Below are 23,665 nucleotides of genomic sequence, written 5' to 3'. Positions count from 1 at the left end.
GCTGTTGTAAGTACATCTGCTGTATAGCTTTGCTGGTTAGGTGGCATAAAGATTTCGTACTATTATTCAGAGGTGTAAAATATAGTTCACTCCTTCTCTGTGTGCTCCAGAGCTGAGAAGATGCTAGGCATGCTTTCTGCTCATGCTGAGGTCTCTACTCAGCTGGAGCTCAGTGGGAGAATAGTGTGGGGAAGGCACTTGGTTCCCATTACTGCTGTTTCTGTCCTTGGCAAACCAAATGCCTCAGTCTGCATCAAATCTGCTGCTCTGGGTTTGGAAATATGCTATTTCTAAGCTATTAGAATTTTTCATGTTTCATGAAAAGTGTTTTGTGCAGGCCCAAAATATATATTACTAAACTGTTAATGCTGCAAGTTGGTGAAACACGCCACTTATCTGTGACTGGTGTCATTCACTTGTCCTATCTGAACCCTGCAGACTCATTTTTGATGTAATCACCATCTTTTTGGTAAGATTGGCTAAATTATTAGGTTGCTGGGCCAGCTTTTGCACAGCCTGCTTGGTGAAAATGGTTGCACAACCAGGCCCAAAGATTTTCAGGAGTCAAAACCCCTGTCAGATAAAGACCCAAAGCAAAAAAATAGCTAAGCAGAATGAGGTCCATTTTATGCTTATTTTGGAATATTTACTAGATTATTTGTAATTTTAAAAGTATTATATATTGCTAGTTTAAATTTTGGAGAGCTTCTAAGGTTTTCCTTTAGTTTTGAAAGATTTTTCAGTTCTGTGGTTTTGGTTTTTGTTGGCTTTTTATATTAATCTAGGGAAACAAGTCAGTGAGAGGAGACACTGGTAACCTTTGTGTAATAATTTGGAGTTTTACTACAAGACTGTACTCTGTTTAAGTGTAAAAGGAAAATTTCCCAGTGGGTTTGGACATTTATTTCATGTATTTAGGTTTCCAAAGGTGACCTCTTCTGCATAATTTTTAGATTATGTACATTTTCTTATCTAATAACCATTAAATCCACTCTTTATGTCTGGCCTAAAGTCAGTCTCTCTAGCACTGGGCAGTTAAGGAAAGGCTTGAAGAAAGTGTTGGCCTCCACTGCTGTCCTTAACAGTCCTAGACTCTGCTCCCATAACTGTAGTCATGAATGCTTCTTATTCTCATCATAGTTCTGTTTGTGCCCTGTACCTGTAGCATTGCTTGTTTGTTTCATTACTCAGCCTGGAAAAGTTAATTCTAAAACCAAACATGAGGAACTTTTCAAGTACATTTAATGATTTTTTTTTCCTTTTTCCTTTTTTTTTTTTCTAAAATGCTAATAAAAGTTCGTTTTTAAATTGGTTTGACCTTAAAAGTATATTTTTGTTTTGAAAAACCTCTTTAACAATTAATAATTCTAAGTAATGGACTAATATAGATTCAGTTGGTGAATCTGAAGATTATGTAATTTATTTAATTTTAAAAGGAGATAATTCAAGAAAATATAATTATACTTGTAAGTTAAATATCAAGGAATAATATACTAATGGTGGATTTAGCAGTTCTACCATCTTTTTCCAGGAGTATATATTTTCTTAAACTTTTTCATGTTCTTTTTTTTTTTTTTTTTTTTTTTTTTTAATGCTTAGCCCCTGCTCTGTATTTTCAAATCCTTCTGCTTCTTAAAATACTCATCAAATAATATTTAGATTTGGCCTGGTTATTTTTTGTGTTGCTTCATAGACCTATCTAAACACATTTTCAAGGCTGTTTGCATTTTTATCATTAGCATAATGCATGATAAATATGTAATAAAACCGGTTGTTGTTCTAATGTATTCCTAACTCCTATTTATGTTATATTGACTGCACTGATTAATCTCCAGCTTTCTTTCACATGCACTGTTGATGTACTTTTAGTTGTTGAATATGTGGATATATGCTTTATATGCAAAAGCTCTTTTGCATCTTTAGTCTAATGCTTTATCAGAGTTTCTAAGAATAGTCACACATGACACATTATTTTTATTGTTATTTTGGCCAGGTTATTGCATGGATATATTTCCCCATAATTGAATAAATAAATTAGAAAAAAAAAAAAAAGGGACAAGGGAGTGGAGTTCATAGAAAAGCAGGAAACTACCACAGCATTAAAATGAGCTGTGCTTTGTTTAGACCAGGATTCCCATGTAATCTGAAGGGTCATTACATTCAAAATGTCCCCAAATTTATTACATTCAAAATGTCCCCAAATTTATATCAGTTCTCAAAATTCTTGAAAAGATTAAATTACCGTTTCTTAACCTTTCATCCTTGATTCCAGGCAGACTCAACTCTCTGCTATAGCACTCATTCACAAATTACTACAATGCTTATTTAGGTCCTACATGTATTGCAGTGGACTAGAGATTAGTGTATTTAAAGCATTAAAAATATAAATTTGTTTGAGTTATTTAATAAAGCCATCCATGAATATGTTGTGCTGTTAAATTGCTCCTATACAGCATTAAAAAGCATTTCTGGAATTAACTGAGTACTGAAATTTTGCTATCCATTTGTTTCTGTGAGTGAAGACCATGAAGACAATTAATAATTCTGAACTTAGAAAAACGTGAGAGAACCTTTTTATAAAGGTAACATAAAGTACCTTTTATAAAGGTAAAGTCAGAAACATGTCTAATAAACAAGGTGTTACTGTAGTACTGATTTCAGGTATCCCATGTAGGCCCTTCTTTCACAATTTGCCCTTTTGATACAGTACTAAGAAGGATTTCCTTTTGCAGAGCACACAGTAAAGCATTAGAGTGCTGCTATTATGCTGACCATTGGATTGTAATTGTTATAATGTTTTAAAACTTACGGTTTTCCTTTCATATATTAAATAAGTTTAATGTATTGTGTTTCACATTTGAAATTCGCTATATGTCTTTTAATATTGTTTGGTATGCACATAATATACCATTTGGTGCCCCAGTCACACCTGGCTGCTGATGTTGCATATTTACTGCTATTCCATCTTGTAGGGGACTTTAGAAGTAAACACTATAGGTATGATGTCCTCAAATCCAGTCTGATTCTCCCAAGCTGTAGAATTTTAACTTCTCTTTGGGCTCTGACATGCTGTTCCACACCCATCAGTGTCACACACACTTCTGTTTACTCGGGCTGAGCCTTGCATTGACTAGAAAAGGCAAGACACCTTCTTTTTGCTGCATGTTGTCTCGATTTGGAAAGACAGATGTCTAGTAAGGAGGGCAGGAGCCTCCCTTGAACATGTAAACCTCCTTCCTTGGAATTATTATAATTTTGAAATTGAGGGGCTCTCATGCAAAGATATGGGAATAGGAATAACTCTTCTTTACTAGGAAAATGAAAATAAAAATGTAGTCGTACAAAAAAACCAACCAACCAAACAAAAAAAACCCACACTGACAGTCAGAATACAACCTGACACCCTGTTGGTACCAGTGTTGGTAGTAGCCCAATTAAATTGTGGTGTTACTCCTCCTGGAGTGACAGATGTGGTTCTTTGCCCTTCTCTGCTTCTCCAACACTAGCCATGTATAAAATCATTGAAATGTAAATGGAAGCTTACATCTATGCAGAACATGAGCAGATGTTTCCAGCCTCAGAGTATGGGCTTAAGAAGTTCTGACTGTCAAGCCTGAGCAGTTCTCTTCCTCAGATAATCAGATTTAAGGGTTTTTTTAACTAAATTACATTACAGGTAGATTTTAAATAACTTTGTGAAAAATGGAAAGTGCATCGTAACCCTTCAGTCAAAGCTTGCATTTTTAAAAAGTATTGGCATGACACATTTTAGACTGCTTTTCCTCATGATCAGCCTAAGGAAAAAGATCAGCACATTAATCTATTTGCTGCATTCCTTGTGAAATAATCCCTCAAATATTAAAAATCTGTCCCCTACAACATTTATAAGGTTTCTTCTAACCTGTTTCTTTAGCATTTCAATGCGGGCATGATCATGGTATATATAAATTATTAAAATTAGAGTTTCAACTTTTTCAAGATGTATATGTATTTTTTTCAGATATGCTTTTAAAGTGGAAATAGCCTTTTTGCATCTGCTATAGTTAACACTTTTAAAGACCTCATTTGTCATTTTTATACTGTTTGTGTCATACAAATAGAAGCCTATATTATCCAGGTAACTGGTCTAGGTGTAGATGTAGCCACATCACATGTGCAGTGAGAAAATTCAAGACCTGTAGCCGTATGACTCATAAAGAAACCTCTTCTTTGAATTTAAAACTGGCACATCAAATCAATTTGTACACATACGTTTCTGTCAGTGAGGCTTTTTTGTTGTTGTTGTTGTTAAATATCCTATATGTAACTGAACCTTAATAGCTATGAATTTTCCCAGTCTTTCATAATGAAATTGAAAACCTCTCTGATTTTTTGTAGCTGAAATTAGTCAAACCTGCATGCCCTGTGGAAGTATGGTCTGTTGAATATAAAAAGTATTGTGTTGTAGCTGCAAACAGGACTCTGGCCTAAATTAGTAGACAACAGGAGTTATTGTTGAAGATACTATTTTACACACTAAATTTTGTATTTTTTTTAAGATAGCTAGAATTAATTTTACACCTGTCCTTGACCTTAGGAACTTTACAGGATAGAACTTTAGCTTTGTTCCTTAAAACTTCTGGTACATTTTTAAAATAACAAAGCCAAGAACAGCTTAGCTTCGATTTACAGCCAGATTAGTCCATCTTGGACACTTTCTTCTTTAGGTTTCATTCTTTTTCCCATTTTGCTTCTCTCAAAAAAAGATATATATTTTTTTTCATATAAAACCAGTTTTCCATAAAGTTCTAGGAGGGAAAAGTACAAGCTGCCTGTAGGATCATTCAGCATTCTGTGTTGTTGGTTTGCCACTGAATTAGCTTCAGGTGATTTTAGCTTGCCTTGATGTCAGAAATAGCACATTTCAGATGGGAATGAAAGGAAGGTACAGACACTCTAGCAGCAGAACAGAACCCCTGTTCTTCCCAGTACTATTTCAAAAGAATGCTGTGTTTCCCAAGGTGTTTTTCTGATAGCACTTGAAGAACTATTACCTTCTCTTACAAAGTATGGAATCACCCATCCAATATGCACACGACTCTTTCTATTGTCTATTCAGAATTGACTGTTTAGATTACAGTTGCCCTATTCCATTTACCTTATATCGTTTTACCTTTATGAAAGATTTTACAATGAAATGAAAGTAATGAATTTATCTCCATACAAAATTATAAAATCTTTAAGTTACTGGATTTTAGTCTCTGATTTTCATTTTTTTAATAGTTACCTGTGCAGTTTCTCTAGACTAAATATTTATAAAAGCTAAGTGGGAAATGTTCAATATTTTGAAATATTGTCCCATTTTCTCTCTCAATTATTAACCTGTTTAAAAATATTTCAAATATTCTTAGAAAAAATTACAGTTTTGGTGACTGCTAATGTTACCATTTTTGAACATCATTCCTTATTCAGACACCGTAACTCCATTGTTCTGTCTTCATTTTCAGGACTCTTCAGCAGGAATTAGGTGACAGGGTATATTTTAGTTTTCTTTTCTCTGGCCTTTCCCACCCCACCCCTGACTGCATTTCCAGATTTTGAAAAATTAAACTGTAAATTTCAGTATTGTATATCAGTTTTGTGAGTATATTAACTGCTTACAAATATTTGTTATTTCAGCAAATTGATGAGAACCATGCTCACTCCTACCCAATGACAAAAATATTAGTATAAAATATGATATGATAAAAATGTATCATACCCCAAATTTTTAAAATCAGTCTTTTATTCCTTTGCTATTTTGACTTTACTTCTTTTTATCTCTGTGTTTGCTGCTAAGACACTTTAGATATAGCTTAAGGTGGAAAGGTTGTGGTGTTACTAAATCAATGTTTAATATTGTAAGGAACTTGAAAAAGAATAAGCAACACCTTTACTGTTCAGAAGAGGTATTAAGTCTGATTTTGCAGATTTGAAAACCAGAGATAGCATCAAGTTCACTTAAGCAGGGTAGTGCTGTCATATTAGTCCAAGGCTCCTTCATACTCATGCAGCAAATCAGAACAGACATTCAGACAGATTAGAGGTATGCTTTGCCACCAAATATTTTAATACCTGATACGCTGAATTCGGCAGCACTTTAATTCCACAAATCCTGACCTGTCTCTGTAATTTTAAAAGGCAAACACAAATATGTTAATCTTCTGAGGGTATTTTCTTCATGCTGCTGTGGTGACCTTATTTAATACAACCTACAAAGGTCAGTATTTTGAATGTACTCTGTAGGTCTTAACCATCAGGTTTAAAACAGTTACTTTTTTAAGGAAATCTCTGCTTAAAAACTAAAAACATTTTCATCTGGGATTTTCATAGTGGTTTAGGTTTATGGCTATTCATATCTACAGAAAAGAAGAAAAAACAGTGCCACTGAGTGTACGTGGACTGTCTTCCAGGCTTCTGCTCACACTAAATTGTCTATATGTAATTTGTGCCTTTCACTAGCAGTTAATTTTGTGAAATGTGGATTTTATTCAGCAAAATAATTGACTGTGATCACTATGCCTGTTCCTGTAGGCCATTGAATAGCCTTTGAAAAATTTTGACCTTCGCTTTAACTTTGTTTTTAAAATAAAGTTTTAAAATCATCAGTTTTAATTTCCACATTCCAATATTAACAGTTCTGCAGTATTTCATACATTGATTTTTGTCTATCTGTAAATCCAGGGCTATTCCTTGAGATTACTTGCAAAGATTGCTTTCATTTTGAATCTACCATTCAATCTACTGGTGGAATAAAAAAACAGGGCAGAAAATAATTACAAGTTCAAAAAAGAAGCAAAGAATGTCAATAATTGTGAGTAGACACTGCAGCTCCTGGCTGACCTTTCAGAGACTGTAGAGTTTATTGCTGCAAGGTCTTAGTGGCAGCAGTGAGTGTCAGTAGAGTAAACCATTGCTACTATTGTTGCTGCTATTATTATACTGTTACTATAAACATGGATTGTAGGAAGATGTAATTTTGAGGCTAAGTGGAGACTGAGGGAGAAGTATGTATATATTTAAGCAATGCACCTTATAATCTTTGCTTGATAATCTTGCTTGTTTCTTGGTGTTTGAAGAAGAAGGAACTATTTATAGGCTCATGTTTTCACAGTGTTTAGGTTGTTTTTTTTTTTTGTTGTTTTTTTTTTTTTTTTGTTGTAGTTTGTTTTTGTGTGGGGTTTTTTGTTTGTTTGTTTGGGGTTTTTGTTTCTTTGTTTGGTTGGTTTTTGTTTTGTTTTGGTTTTTTTTTTTTGTTCCCCCCCCCCCCCCCCCCTCAGTTATAGGGGCAATATTTTCAAGATACTTTTTATTCCTAGGTTTCTATTGCACCATTTGGGAATGAAATCTTGCTCGGTTTTCTTTGCTTTTTAAGAGTAAGCCATTTCATTTTTACTAGTACAGTCTCATGCATTTTTAATTGCAAATTTAGGTTCAGCCAAATTAAAATGAGATCAAAATATATACCTTGGGTTTTATGAAAGCTCTTTCTAAGTGTTTTGGTGAGCCTTGTCAGGCAGATTACCACAATTTTTTCAACATGCTTTGAAAAGTTCACCCTTGTCCTTGAGGCTAAAAGGTAAAATAAATAGAAGTTACGCCTAAGTTTTCGGCTGCACTTTTATAAATGCTTTTCTATGCCCTCATCTTAGACCCTGTGGCTGAGGCTGGTGACAATAGGAGTGGCCATATGAATGTGGAAATATCTCCTGTAATGAGTTTATATTGCTGAAAGCAATCATTTATGTTTCTGCTAGATTTCTGTCTTAACTCAGGAATCTTAGAGCTTCTGCTGTTTAAACAGATGCATTTGGAAATAATGGTAGAACCCATAATACATATTAAAGTTGTATTCATATCATTAAAAAACCTTTAAAAAACCCCAAATCTTGATAGAAAAAATAACAGCAGCCTTTATTTATTGGGGAAAAAAAAAACCCACCAAATCTCTGAAAATTCAAATCAGCTTTGATAATCTCAATTTTTTTTGTGGAAGGGAAGGCAATGTTTTTTTATTTAGCACTGTTTTTAAAATCTTATTTGGGTGAGCAGCAGGTAATATTAAAATATTTGGATTTTCTATTACTATTGTAATAGAAGTAAACAGTGTTAGGTGACTTTGGAAATTATTTTTCTATGTTTTTTTACTTTGTGATTCTGTGAAAATCCTAGCTGCTTCTGTTGAGGACAAATGATTTCTTGTATTTTTAGGGCTCAAGTCTTATCTTGCTTCCTAGAACTATGTAAAGTAAAGTATGTTTCAGGATTTGTCTCTCAATCTGAAGAAACCAGATCAGCAATTTATGTGCAGAAATATAATCTTTCTGGCAGTGCAGCAGATATTTAAGCTCTCCTCTTTCAAAGCTATTTTCCTACTAGTTTGATACAAAGAGTAAACACAAATAGTGAAACTATTTGACACAGATAGTTTCAGAACTTTTTGTTGGTCAGAGCTTGGAGAAAGAAAGAAACTTTTATTATTAAAAAGGTACAGTTGTATTAGTAGCTGTGTATTTGAAAATTTTTAGAAAATTTTTCATAAACACTTATAACTTGTGCTCTGTGTGTGGCTTTGTATACGTAATGTAACACTGTAGGAAAACACTGGATTTTGTTTGTGTTGCTAGACCTGTATTTATTGGTGTGGTACTTATTTATGTGTTTTATATCGTCCTCATTTTCTCTCATCCCTTAATGTTAGCAGTGGTTTGATCATTGACCAAACATATGGGTGCAAAAATGAAACCACTTGTGAACTACAAGGCTTATATAACTCGGTTACTGGATCACTTTTTGAAGAGTTTGATATATTTGGAAAGCAATTAGTTTGAGAACACTTCAGGTTTATTGTTGTCATCTTTAAAAAACAGTCAAACTTGTAGTTTTGTTCATCAGAAAGCAAATAATATTTGCTAATTAAAATCAAGCTGCAGCAAACTCTTATCAGGCAAATTGCTTCCCAAATTAAACCTGTAATAACACTTTAAAGGCAACTGCACTTAAACAGCAGTGGATTTGGGTTGTATTTAATGATTTTAATGTTCTGGGGTGAACTCAGATTCTTTCTGCTCTTTTGGTACTTTTTACCAAGTAACTGCTTTTCTAGATGAAGAGAATCTTTCTTTATGTTAAAAATCATGGTCAAAATTGAGCTCTTGTGGTGTCTCCTTAGACTCAGGCATTTTGGCCCATATATCAAAGAAAGTGTTTTGTTTTGTTTGTCTGTATTTTTTGAGTTTGACTGGAGACCTTCCCTGGGCAGATGAATCTCTCTGAATAGTCAGGGCTGAATATATTTTCAGGGGGAGCACATATAGTTAGGGTCTTGGAAGGTAATTTTGTTTCTTTTATGATAAAGGGTGCTTCAAGAGGCTGCAGAGAGTCTTCCAACAGTGTCTTGACTTTCTGGCTACTCCTTGTTCATTCATCTGAGAACTAATCAAATCTAAAGGGGGTATCTAAAGTCACTCTAAAGAGTGACTGCAGGGTTCTGGTCAGGATGAAGGGCATGGTGCCTACAGGGTGCTCTCTTGTCTCCTGCTGATAAAGAGGAAGAGCTCAAAGAGGACTGGGCAAATTTTCAGATCAACATTGGACTGTGGATCAGGTGTTACAGCTGGGGATTTTGGCTTTTTTCACTGTGTGGCCTGTTTGAGGAGCAATACCTGCTTATCAGGACTGTCAGAGTGGATAAAGAACATCTTTAGCAACAAGTGTCTAACCTTGTGATGAGGACTATAACCTGATTGTGTCAGGGAAGGGATACAATAAGCTGAAGGGAAGGGCAGGAACATGGGACAATGAAATTTTTAAAAAACACTTCTGTGTTAATATAATTTTGGCTAACCTTATAATGCTTCCCATTTTAGACTCTCTTTTGACTTGTAGACTAATATTTTTTCATGCTTTTTATTTTTTTTTCTGTCCTACTCTGGATAGTCTTTTATGCGAAAACTGATGAAAATTTTCTTAAAGAATTGCCTCTGAGTTGAATTTGAGAAGATGAATTGGTCTGGGGAAAAAAAAAAAATCCTGGATAATTTTCTCAAAATTAGTATTGGAAAAATGGCATGGTCTACATATCTTGACTTAGTTTTAATAAAAATCTTCTGTATTTTCCAAGAGTTTGAGATTAGTTTTTAAGAGGTGTATATTGGTTTGACAGATCTTTTTGCCATACAAATGGGAGTTGACATATTTACAATAAAATACTGAATTTCTTTACAAGAAAATGCTTGAATTTCAGTTTATTTACTGTCTAGCTACTAGGATTTCAAATAGCCATCAGACTCAGCAGGTGGGAAAGATATTACATCAGGATGGGGTTCAAAAGGAGAAAATATGAAGACAAAGTATAGCAGAATTCCTTCCTGCTCTGATAATTTAGGAGCCCCAAAAAAAGACTTTTGAGAGAGAGATTGATATTCCAGGCTTTGCAATTATGGTTTTTTAGCTATTTGTTGTGATTAAATAATTAAATCCTTTCTTATTTGCCAATAAAGTTTGACAGCTTCATATGTGCCTTTTTATTTGTCAGGTAGAATGGGTAAACATCTTTTGGCATGTATATTATTTGTTAGGTACTCATTTTATTTCTGGTGTGAGATATTTTTGTAGATAAATGATAAGGTATTTACCCATTTGATTAACAGGACATTTTGAAAAGGAAAATAATGAACAAACAATAGAAAAATCACAGCTGGTACTGATTATCAAATGTATACTCTTCCCTGTAGGAAGGCATGGATATTCATGTAAACGTCAATTACTGGTGCACACTAAGTATTAAAAAATGGTGTTAAAATATTCAAGAGAAGACAAGAAGGTGCTTATAGTAAAGTACTTACATTATAGAAGTGGGAATGTTAGAGGGAATATGCCATTTTTCCAGCCAATGCTAAGTAAAACTAAACCTTCAGCTGTCTCTCTTAAAGTATCAAGCAAAGATATGGAGATGAGTCAGAAAGCCAAACCAAAATTATTGAAAGAACGTCTTTTCTTAATTTCCCAATGTATGTAAAGCTTTTAATGCAAAGTGCCTTCCCTGATGTCCATTCCACATTCTAGGCAGAGAGAATGAGATGCCATGTTTCAGACTCATTGATTTATTTTATTTTTTCTGTGACCTCAAATCTTAGCTAAGACAGAATTGATCTAAGACAGTAAAAACTCATAGTTCTTGGCTTTCTGCCAGCGCTCATGGTAAAACATTTATGGAATTAATGATAAATTTCTTGTACATCTGTCCTTTTACATCTTGATTCACTAGACTGAGTGTAGGAAGTAAGCGTCAATGGAAAATAACAAAGTAACTATATCAAAGAGCTGCCATATATCTTACATTTTTACAAATCTTTATTGACTTGAATTGTTGAGTCAGGGAAAATGCTGTTCCTGCTGATGTATAACATGACTGTGTGCAAAAGCTGAAATCATCTTTGTGTTCACGCAAAGTTTCTCTTACTGACTGCTGAAGACCATAGAGATTTTACAGGGCTTTTTTATTCTTTGATGGTTTTTGTTTTTGTTTTTGTTTTTTTAGTTTTTTTATTATGCTTTTTAATGCCTGTGAATATCTTGTTCCTTTGATGTTCCAAGATTTCATGAAGAATGCAAGACTAAGTAGAATATAAAGGCTATGTAGCTTTATTGTAGTTTGACTTCAATTGTTGGTTTTTATGAACCCATTCACAAGAAAAAACTGGTAATTGTTTTTCCCCTACGTCATTGTTGCTTTCAGTGGCTAAATGATGTGGGGAGAATGTAAAAGGGAAATGAGGTTGTCCTTACTTTTTAAAAATTTGCAGTATTTATAAAGCACTAGAAAATACACTTTTTTCTATGTCTAATCCTGCTTAATGGGGATGGTATTGTCAAATTGCATTTTGACAAAAGAAATATACGTGGAAAGTTCACATTGAATGAGATAACATTACCTGTATAAACTTTGGCTTCTTCTCATTGATATGCAAGTTTCTTCTGCAATTTTGGAACTGATTAGGTTCTAATTAGTCTCTAGAGTATTTATGTGAACGATAGATTGTTCATTAGTCTATCAATTTTCCATGAAACTAATTGGCTATTTCTCATGTCGAATGTGGAAACTAAAATGACGTATTAATTTGCCTTCCAGATGTTGCAACTGCCTGTCCAGATAAAAAGTCCATCTTGATGTATGTGACTTCACTCTTTCAAGTCCTGCCCCAGAAGGTCACCATGGAAGCCATCAGGGAGGTGGAGATGTTGCCACGGCACTCAAGGGTCACTAGAGAAGAGCACATAGAAGTACATGAACAGCATTTTTCACAAGAAGTGAGTTTCACTTTTCTGCTTTCATCTTGCTGCTCTAAAATGGTTGTTTCCCTGCTTACCCCATGAGTTTGATTTCAAATGGCCAGTGAAAGGCAAAAGCCCCATGGGTATAATGGACAAAGCCTCTTCACCCAAGGCAGGTCAAAAGTACTTGTCTGCATGTACTTTCATATTGGTTTTAATCTCACACCCAACAGTTTTAAAAATTACTATTCAGTAAGTGCTTTGCACTTCAGTTGTATATCATTGTGTATTTTGATGGTGGCAGGATGCCTCAAGGAAAAACAAATTTGGGGAGGCTTATGTTTAAAAGCAGACAGAAACATACTTACCTTTTTAGAGAATAAGTGTTGATATTTCTCCATAGTCATGATACATTTTTTAATTTTTTAGCATTTTATTTACAATTACTTGCATTTTAAAATAATCTCAGTTTACAGTTCTCATCTCAAAAAACTCATGTATTATTTGGAATTAATTTATGATTGCAATATCAGTTTTCTTTTATACTGAAACCATCAGACGGTCTCTGCTGAAGTGTTTAGTGCCTTTTTGTACCTAGTTTCCTTGTCTGAATTTAATCTGTATGTTGGGTATGGGATGCTCACTCTCTTTTAGAGTACTGGGCAGATAAGTATTGGCTGTGTTTATTCAAGATGTGACAAAAGATCACTTGCTTTTTGAGCCTCTGCTTGTAAATTATAAAGAAGCTTCACTTTACATTGGTATTCTGCTGGTGTTGAGTCCTGACAGTTTGTTGCTTTTGGTACGGGTGTCAGATTAAATGAGAGGTTTCCTTAATGCCATCGCATTTTGCCTGCTGAATGCCAACACGGTCCTTGAAAAAATGACCTTCCTGCTTCCTTTTCTTCAGTTGTTCTTAAAATCAATATTTCCTTCTACAGTCCGTGCTCCTACCCACGTGTACATTCTAATTTATTCGTAGATCACAGTCAGTGTACCCCAGGGACCTTCGCCTTCTCCTAAACCACGGTTCAAAAGTTACGCGTATGCACAAGCTGTCTATGTCACATCCCCTGACCAAAAAAGGAGGCAGGTCCCTCCACAGGTCTGTCAGAGTGTAATTTTTTGAGAGAATTGTTCTGTTAAGCTTGTGCTTGGAGTCAAAGAGCTTGTGCATTTTGCTTCTACATCATCTTAATGACATGCTTTGTCCAGGACTTTTTTTCTGTCAAGTGGTTACATTTTCCTGTGCATTTCTGCATGGCTGGCAATAGCTGTTGTGCTGATTGTAGGGGATGATTAACATTCAAGCACTGCTGTTTTAGAATCATAAACTTTCTTCTTTGTTCATTCATTTTTGAAAACAGTACATACATTGCCTTAAAAAAAGTATTAGAAGAACAAATCTAACACAAGCCAAATTTAGCACCTATATTACAGCCTCAGGTTTAGTTATAGAAAAAAAAAAAAGAGCCATTGACTTTCTCTTTCTTTTTCTGACCCTTCCTATTACAGAAAATAGTAAGTGATGGTATTTCTCAGAAGGTTATTTTAGTTGGGAAAAAAAGGTGAAACGAACATTAAATTTAACCCTGGATTATTAGATTACAACAGTTGGTCATTTTTATCACAAATAGCTTCTTGCTGGTACTGAGGTTAAGGGGTTATATTTGATTTTTACTTATGTATTTTATTTTTTTTTATTTTTAAATAGCTGAGGTGGTTTAATAAAACTTATTTCAAGTAATCCTTATAATGAGAATTTCAGTTGTTGAATTTTTATAACTTTTGACAAATATGAGACCCAAAGGTCATATTGTGTACTGCAATGTGCTTTCCTTTCATTACTTCAGCGAGAAAAGATCTGTGTATGTGGCGCTACAGTTTGAGTTTGCCTCTGGGGACTTAATTCTGTCTGACATCTAAAAATCTGCTGCAAAATTATACTTCTATTCAGAACTGTGTATTCAAATCTACTATTCAAGGGACAGGTATTTTATTGAATAATGACTTCATGTAAATACTCCAGGACAGAAACCCTGTGCACACAAGCATGAGCCCTGCTACATTATTCTAACATCAAATGTGTTGCAGTGATGAGTCACACAGCTTTGAAAAGATGTTTCAAATTATCGTAATTGTTTTGTTCTAATTAGGCACTATACAGATATTTTTGAGTAATGAAAAATTGTTATATAGGATAGATTTTTTCTTTTCCTTGAGATGGTTTTATTGTGATCAGTTGCAGGTTTTGTCAGCACCTCCACCATCAAAAGTAATGCATAAACTGAAGTTAAAGTCATTTCTACAAAGCATGGTTGCTGAAATTCACTAAGATACAATTAGGTTATTCAGTCCTCATCTTGCATTTCAGTTTTCAGATCTCTTCCCCTTGAATTTGGAAGCTTCATCTATTACACTTTTATGGAATAATTAAAACAATAATATTCTAATTCTAGCAATTTGGTAGAAGCTGATGACCTAACCAGAATCTGAGCCATATTGTGCTACAGCCACAACAGCTATTAACAAATGGAAAGCATTCACTTAAGAATCCTTTGTGAAAACCACCAGGCAAATTCTCATTATAATCGAGATGGAATTGAATTACAAATAATAACGATTATTATCCCAAATCTATAGATGGAATTCTTAGTCATTGGTTATTTTTTGCCTTCAGCTATGTATTTCTTAAAGAAGAGCTGTTGTCTACCTATTAAAGCAAGTTTATATTAAATAGTGGTTGATAATTTTTTCTCCAGATACATGGGGCTAGTATGACTTAATAATCTCATCTATTTTAACTAAATAAAATAATTATTATTTCCTTTTAACTTCTTAGTAGACTTTCAATTTTCTGCCACATATATCATGATTTTTGGCTACCATTATTAATAATGCAACTGTTTTGAGATTTTCAGTAAAATCAACTTCTCTAGGAGACTGCAATAAAAAAATCAAGAGAAATTCAACTTTTTTTTTTTTCTTTTGGATTTTTAATTTTTTTTAACTGAGTCTCTTTTTCATCTAGTTATCAAAGAAAAGTTTATTAGTTGATTGTGGCCTGCCAATTTCCATGGTATTTTCAGTGCTGTCATGGAGAAGCAGTTTTCGCAAAGTATTTTGGTCTTCTGTTGAAATCATGGACTCATTCTTTCTTTCTCAATTTCTGTAAACTTTCAGATTATAGGACTTGAATATTACAATTTTCCCCAAATAACCATAATTAAATAAGACCTCCTTCAAAAAAATTTGATCATGAAATTTTACCAAATATGGCTTTTGATACATGTCATACATTTGCTTCATATGTCATTTGTCAGAAATTTTAAGAGATATGAGCTGTGATTCTCTGAGCTCCATATTGGCAAGAAGGAATAACATTTCCTTTCACACCATCATTTGTCAAAGTTCTTTCTCTTCTATCTTCTACCCTTGTCTATTCTTTTATGTCACATTTCACTTCATTTCACTTTTCTTACCTTCAATCTTCCTAGTAGCTTCACAACTTGTGTGCCTTCAAATTCACCCTTCGTTTCTGAATTCTTACTCTGTCATTCAGGAGGGTACTTGCAGGACCCGGTATTTCCATTGTGCAAATTGTGGCAAGACAAGTTTTGCTTTTTTTAACTGTGACGTTTCTCAAAGATAATCATTGCTCTGCAAATCTGTTCACTCAGTGCCTTCTTGTTTGGTCAGTGCTTCACTACTTCTGGTTGAACCAGTGAAGCATTTTCAAATGGCAGAGGTAACATGAATAGGAGTTTTTCTGGTAAAATTCGAGAAAAATTTTCCTCCTTTACCTTGTTTAGTTAGTGTTCATAAACTCATGAAGATCTTGGGACAGGAATCTGCTTCTCAAACCTGAATCCTTGAATTTCCTGAATGAACATTAAAAAAGGTCCAACAGAAAATATTTATGTTGACAGTTTTTAGATGGCAGTTACTGCTTGGCCAGAAGGCTTGCCTGAATTTGCAGATCTGTATTTTGTTTTGTATGTGTTCCCTGTAATAAGGCTTCACTTACAAATATCCAGCTTAACGTACAAATAAAAGGATCCTCAAGTTAATTTTCTGAGACATTTCAAAATCCTCATTTAAAACTACTCATTATCTTCGGTTTATATTTATGAAAGCACTGGGGTTTATGTTATTGATTTATCTCATTGAACACCTGACCAAGAAGAATGCTGTGTTTACTTTCCATTTTGGTTTATCAGAGCAGTTCCTAGTATTGATCCCAGGCAAAACTCCTATCTCACTGCTTTTATTTTTGCTTGCTACATCCACAGAACATAAAATACACAGTCTTAAATGGGTTCAAGGTAAAAAAAGAAATTGTGAAACACTGAAGTATCTGGAAAATAAACTTTTTATGATATGGAATCATTTAGTTTGGAAAAGACACTTAAATACGAGTCCAACTTACCCTAACACTGACAAGTCCACCACAAAACCATGTCTCTAAGCCCCACATCTACAGGTCTTTTCAATTTCTTCGGGGTGGTGACTCTTCCACTTCCCTAGGCAGACTGTTCTGGTGATTGATAACCCTTACAGTGATAAAATTTTTCATAGTGTCCAATCTGAACCTCTCCTGGCACCAGCTTGAAGCCATTTCCTCCTCTTCTATCACTTGTTATGTGGGAGAAGAGCCCAACCTCCACCTTACTACAAACTCTCTTCAAATAGTTGTAAAAAGTGCTAAGGTCCCCAAGGTTTCCCCTAGAGCCTCCTTTTCTCCAGGCCAAACACCCCCAGCTCCCTCAACTGCTCCTCATCAGACTCCAGACCCTTTCCCAGCTCTGCTGCCCTTCTCTGGACTTGCTCCAGCCCCTCAGTGCCTTTTCTGTAGTGAGAGGCCCAAAACTGGACACAGGATTTGAGGTGCGGCCTCACCAGTGCCCAGCACAGGGGGAGAATCCCTCCCTGGTCCTGCTGCCACACTATTGCTGATCCAGGCCAGGTGCCACTGGCCTTCCTGGCCCCCTGGGCACACCTGGCTCATGTTCAGCTGCTGCTGAGGATCGCCCCCAGCTCCTTTTCCTCTGGGCACCTTTCCAGCCGCTCTGTCTCAATCCTCAAGACTTTCCTGGGGTTGTTGTGACCCAGGTGCAGAACTTGGCACTCTGCCTTGTTAAACCTCGTGCAATGGCCCATCAGTCAGCCTGTCCAGATCCCTCTGCAGGGCCTTCCACCTTCCAGCATATCAAAACACCACCCCAGCTCGGTGTCACCTGCAAACTGAGTGAGAACGACCTCTACTGCTTTTGAAAAAAACAATGCTGAAAACATAAGCATTGAACAAATGAGAATTAACAAAATCTGTGAGTATTTTAAGACTGGTGCTTCTCTAAATAAGCTTCTGGCAGGTTGTGTCAGAAAGGTGAGTCTGTGGGTTTGGCTGCCTTAAACTACCTATTCAAAATCAAGCCCATTGATCTCTACAATTGTAGATTTTTATTCTTTTGTCAGGAGTTATGTTTTCTTTATTCCACATTGTATGAAATACCATTTTTGTGCAGAATTAGTCTTTAACATTTAAACTGACAAACTCCAGTATATTTGAATTGAAATAATTTGAGATGAAGCAGTGGCAAATGAGAACAGTATTTGCTGGCACATAGTGATTTGATTTGGGTGGTAAGAATTAAGGGCTTCATCTCAGGCTTCAACCTTGTCATTATTAGTTTGTGAGAATTTCCTAACCATCCAGTCATTATTTGTGTTTTACAGAAGTATTCTTATGCAGTTTGCTTGTGTTTTCTGGGTTTTTTAATGTGGATTTTACCAAGTTTCTGTATCGGACTTTTTCAATCAGTTCATACCTATAATAATTAACTTGAAAAGTCACTAAAAGCTCCATATAAAAGTTGAATTTATTCCCACAGCGCAGAACCCTTCTGGCAGTCTTGCCCTTGAGAATGGTGATTTTCTACACCCTTAATTTGCCACACTCTTGGTCTTCTGCCAACAATTTAACTTCTTTAAAACTGCTGTGAGACCTCCTTTGGGACTCTTCAGGGTTTGTCTGTGCCACAGAATTTAGTGGTACAGCATCACGGGATTGTTTTATTGCTCTCCTTTGTACTAAACCAGATCTTTGTTTTACTTAGAAACTGTGATCTAAATACTTTCCTGTTTACCTTTGTGGTAAAGTCCTCTTTTGGAAAAGCATCAGAAGACAGTTAATTACAGCCAAAAAGAAGTTTAGTTCCAACTTCTTGGTAATATTTCTTATGTAGAATTCTTATCACAGAAAATATCCCATTGTGTCAGCAATGGGGGGATTTATGGCATAATTTAAAGTAGAATTCGGGGAACTTCAGAAATACTGAAATATCTCCACGTTTAGTCATTAGAACATGATGCATATAACTTGGGCAACGAGTGTGATGATAGTCTCAGGTGTTAGCGTAGGTATTCTCATTTAAATAGAAACTTTCGGAAAGCTAGGAAGTGTTTCTGTAGAGCTAAGTAAAGCCCCTAAGTAAATAACTCTAGTGGGCACTCAACGCATTTAGCATTTAGGCTGAGCATAATAAAATAGCAAAATTTGCCACCAGAGGTCAGAACAAGGAAATGCAGAGATAGAAAAATGAAGCTAAGTGCAAGTCTTCTGGATTTCTTAGAAAGCTCTTCTGGATGCCATGTTTTCAAGGCACAGTTTGAAAAAATGATGAAGCAAGCATTTTCAAGTGTGTTTATATATTTTTGTATTTTCAGTAACAGGTCTGGAAAATAGATGTCTTCTTGTCTGAGCCTGGAGGTCTGTCAAAATGACAGTTGTTTCCTGTCACTACTTTTTTGTGTAGACACCAGCAGCAGTTCTAACTTATTTTTTGTATGTGTTTAATTTTTTTCTTTGAATGTTTAATGTATTATTTTTCAAGAGTTCTAGTTGTAAAAAATGTTAGTACTCTCATGGGTAAGTGATATCTTGTAGTGGATCTAGTTTCCAATATATCAGAGCTTTAGTCTACTTTATTTCACACACTCATTCATTTGATTTCCCCCAGAATTGAGCTCGTGAGGTCTCAACTTCCCTGCTGGGGCAGAGGTTGCTGCTGCTCCAGCCATCAGGTTGAGCTCTGTCACTGCTTTGCGTTTACAAATGTTGCTTATCACTGCCCAAAATTCTTAGGCATCACCTGCTACTTGTCTCCACACATCTCTCTGTTGACCAGCAACAGCACCGGAGGAAATGCTATGAAGCTGCATCAGGGGAAGTTCAGAGTGGGCGTGAGGAAAGGGCTCTTCACTGAGAGGATGTTCAGTGAGTGGAAACAGCTCCCCAGTGAAGTGGTCATAGCCTGTAAGAGTTCAAGCAGAGTCTGGATGTTGCTCTTAGTCATATGATTTAATTTTATGTAGACCTGTGAGGAGCAGGGAGATGGAATCAACCCATCCCAATTTGAGATATTCTATAATTCTCTGACCTACAGGATCTTTTCTTACTTCCAGGATCTTTCTTCTAGTCAGCATCTTTTCCACTTGATTTCCAAATCCCATTCTCTTCCCTGACACGAATTATTTTCAGGATGCTTCTTTTCATCAGCAGGTGATCTTTGCATAACCATGAGACCACAGCTTTCCCAGTCTCAACAGTCTCTGGGCAGAAGCACAACTCATGATGAGCCTCACCAGGAGTGCTTCTGTCTTCTGCCTCTTCAATAATGGCAGTATTTAGAGCATGCTAAACCATGTCTAGACCATTTTTTAGCAAAATTTACGACCAGTCCCAGCTGCTTGTAGCTTGCAAGTAGCAGGAATCCGCCCAGGAGCTCAGAAGTGCAATTTCAGGCTTTCAGCTGCCTCTGCTCCAAACATCTTTGCACAGTTATCTAATCCCTGTACAAGTTGCTGTTTTCATTCACTAATGAAGGTGGGGGTTTCTCCACCTCTAATGAAGTGAATGAAAATTCTTTAGTTTGTCCTAAAAAGTGATTACTTACTGACTTTCCCATCCATTTTTAACTTTTGCTTTTAATTGACCTTAAAAAATACATGAGAGAAACGTTTATTTTTTGTATAAGAGTTTATCGACTATATTTTTTTTCCTTAAAATAGCTGTAAAGCTTGTTTAACAAGGGGCTTAGGAAATGTAACGTGGAATTTCCCATGTGATCTCTTAGTGTATTCCTTACTGACTGATAAGAAAAGGTAACATGTTTTTCATAAAGTTAAAATTCCTAAATAAAATATATCTGCTATATATTAAGATTGAATTCAGTAAGTGAATAAATTGATAATGTCATAACCATGAGCGTACCTATAACTGGTTGGAAATATTTAAGAACAAAACTGCTTTCTCATAAGTAAACTTGATTTGCATTACTTTTAAAGTGGAAGGTTTCTGTATTTTTTTTCCTCTTAGAAACATGTTATACCAGTCATTTCCTGATTACATTATTGGTGAATATATTTTTTAACAGACAAATGTACATACTTTCAATAACATAACTTTACCTTGACTATTAACTTGATTTTTTTTTTGTTCTTACAGGTTATTTTTAGGTGCTTTTAACTAGCCTCAATGCTATTTTAAGTTCCATCTGTATTTTTCTTTTTTTTTTTTTTGAAAAGCGCACTTAACAAGAGTGTCTTAATTTCAAATTGGAACAGTGATGCAACTGCTTCTTTTTTGAAGAAGTTTATTTTGAAAGTTCTAACCTTTACTGAAAATCTGGTCTTCCCAAATTTAAAACCTTGTTAATATGAGTGAGAGGATTCATCTAATTTCACCAAATTTTGCAGTTTCAAGTATTTTTGCCTCTCTTATTTTGGAAAGAAACCTCCTTTCTGTGGTTGCTAAACTGCTTAATGTTCAAGGCCTACAATAAGATAAATAGAACGTGTAACATTTAAAAATGCTCTTTTAAGTAATTTTCTGCTACTGAGTCTTTTGAACATAAAGTATGTGTATGGTGTGTTATAGATGGATGTAGATACAGCAAACAGGGATGCATATTAATTTACTGTGAACATTTTATTTTCTTTTATATCCATAATATGTAAAATGGTAAATTAATAAATTTGAATCCCCCTTCTGGCATGTAGAGTTAAGGCAACCATGCAGAATTGCTTGTATCAGCAGTGGATTTGATGCAAAGGAAGGGCTAGATAAAACATAGGACATGATGTCAGTGAAAGTCCTTACTGGTAAACAGACCGGTCTTCATTTTTTCCTAATCTGAAGACTGAAATTAAAGTAATTTGAGGATTTGTATAATTTGAAGTCATTATGCATCCTCATTTCAAACACCTAAGAATGGCCTTCCACTTTATGCACACAAAAAAAAGTGAATTTAGTCTGAGATTGAGAAAGCAAGCAATTCACTCTATGCACTCTTCCATTACACCTACTAAAACCTATGAAATGCAAAAAAAAAAAAAATTGATATAGAACTCATGTCCTTTGTAAAACTTCTCAAATCAGGACAGTTTAGCACACAAAAGCATTTTAAATTATTTTTCTAGAGATAAAATTATAGCATCATTATAAACAGTATTATTGTTAAAATTTTGCTCATCTCTGTATAACACATGGACTTCTCAATAGTATGATCAAATCTTACTTCATAATTTTAGATAGTATTTCTTTATTTTAAAACTTAGTTTATTTGGAATTTTTATTACTCATTAATTTATCTAGATTTGACATTAGTAAAATTAAAAAGACTTCAAAAATGAGATTGCCTGATTATATGCTAATTTAATCATATTTTTTGTCTGTCCCATTGAGAATTATTACCAACATGAGAAGAAAACCCTAATGCAAAGAAATCCTGCAATATTGATGTATCAGCAGCAGCACATTTTGTTCATGTGCTCAGGAATAGGAGAGAAAGTTTAGTTTAGAGCCTCCTCATTCTTAATGGCTTTGCTGGCTCTCATCAATGAGAGAAGATTCCTTGGCCCCAGCAGTTTCATCCTGTCTTTCTCTGTCTGACTTTCTGTGCAGTGTGACAGGATAAATTCACTTTATCATATAATGGCTTTCAGAGGATTACCTGCATATATGAATATATGAAAAAACATATATGAACATGATGAAAGCATTAAGGATTGCATTTTCCAATTAAAACTCCTTGAGTTTTAATTATAATACTTTTATGTAATTTGAATAAATTTCCTGCCCTGTCTTACACCATCACACAGTTGAGTTCTATTCAGCTGAAATAAAACCAATGAAGGTTTTTAATTAATATAGTTTAAAAAATGTGTGCAGGATATGCATTGTTCCCTAAAAATGCCTGTGCTCAAGCGTCCCCGTTGCATATAATATTCTTCATGGTAAAATCTATAACATTTTTAGTGTGTTACAAATGGTTCTATTGGTTTTGAGAAGTGAAGGAACAATTAGCTCCCCACTCCCACGCAGAGCCAATGAGAGCTTCTCCTTCCAGAATGTCCTTTTGCCCAAATCATTGCTCTGTGAGAGAGTGGATAGCCTTTTTTTTTTTTTTTTTTTTTTTTTTTTTCTTTTCCTGCTGCATTTAACGATACCATTGAGTTGTCTATATTCAGGGTCTGTAGGAAGTGCTGTGGATTGTCTGTTAGTTCACATTTGTATGGCAGGGAGGTCTGCATGTTTACCTGAAGCAGTGGCCTTTGTGAAGACCGGATTACTGATCTCTACTCATCGTGAAAATTGTGAATTCTTTCTTTGCCTCAATGATTTTGATGCAATAGAAGCTATGTCTTGTAATGCCTGTGTAGAAGTTGCTCCTTCCAGGGCACTGTAATTTGTATTTTTTAGTTTTGGTCTGCATGTACAGACTTTAGATCCAAGTATAGAAAAGAAAATATTCATAGATTTTCCATGTTTATTTCCTGCATCAAAGGCATCCGTCTCTATGTACAGTGGTATTAAATAATTTTGCTTTATAGTTTACTAAGATTTATAAGTATTCTAAGCAGTATTATTAATACAGGTATGTTAGCCTGTGGTGATCTGTGAACTAAGGGAAAAGGAAGAATAAATAACACCTTTAAAAAAAAAAAACATTTGATGTGGAGGGTAACAAACAATTTTTTAGACGCTCAAAATTTATTTAGAAATTCCCTTCCCGGAAGAATAATAACACATAGCAAAAATAGGAACTTCAAAAATATAAAAATTGTATGGAACAACATGGTGTTTGGACAGAAGGCATTTGTTTTGTTAGAACTTAATTCAGGTGTGGCAAAAAAAAAAAGAAGGTATATTTTGATGTAATAAATAATTCTTAAAAATTAAAAAGGAAATTTTAGTTGTTTGATAATGATGTCATTAGAGCAGAAACAGCAGTAGTGAGACATCAAACTTTAAAAACCAGATAGATGTATGTTTAAATGAGTACAAAATAGAATTTTCAAAAAAAAAAAA

At 34.8% G+C, this 23,665-nt stretch overlaps 1 protein-coding gene across 10 annotated transcripts in view; it reads left to right on the top strand.

Annotated features, from left to right (window-relative positions):
- DMD (dystrophin) overlaps positions 1-23,665 on the top strand; it is a 990,047-nt gene that overhangs the window by 235,159 nt on the left and 731,223 nt on the right. For 8 of the 10 annotated variants that reach the window (XM_066176982.1, XM_066176984.1, XM_066176988.1 and 5 more), the window contains 2 exons: positions 12,152-12,330; positions 13,277-13,399. In XM_066176982.1, coding sequence (XP_066033079.1) covers positions 12,152-12,330; positions 13,277-13,399 — 302 coding nt within the window. The remainder of the gene's footprint in view (positions 1-12,151; positions 12,331-13,276; positions 13,400-23,665) is intronic. The other 2 variants (XM_066176989.1, XM_066176987.1) reach the window with 1 other exon arrangement.

This window comes from Chamaea fasciata, unplaced genomic scaffold (genome assembly GCF_029207755.1).
Source record: "Chamaea fasciata isolate MVZ Bird 193981 ecotype frontalis unplaced genomic scaffold, bChaFas1.0.hap1 SCAF_2, whole genome shotgun sequence".
NCBI lineage: Eukaryota > Metazoa > Chordata > Aves > Passeriformes > Sylviidae > Chamaea > Chamaea fasciata.
The sequence above is the reverse complement of the archived record's forward strand: the minus strand, read 5'-3'. Positions and strand labels throughout refer to the sequence as shown.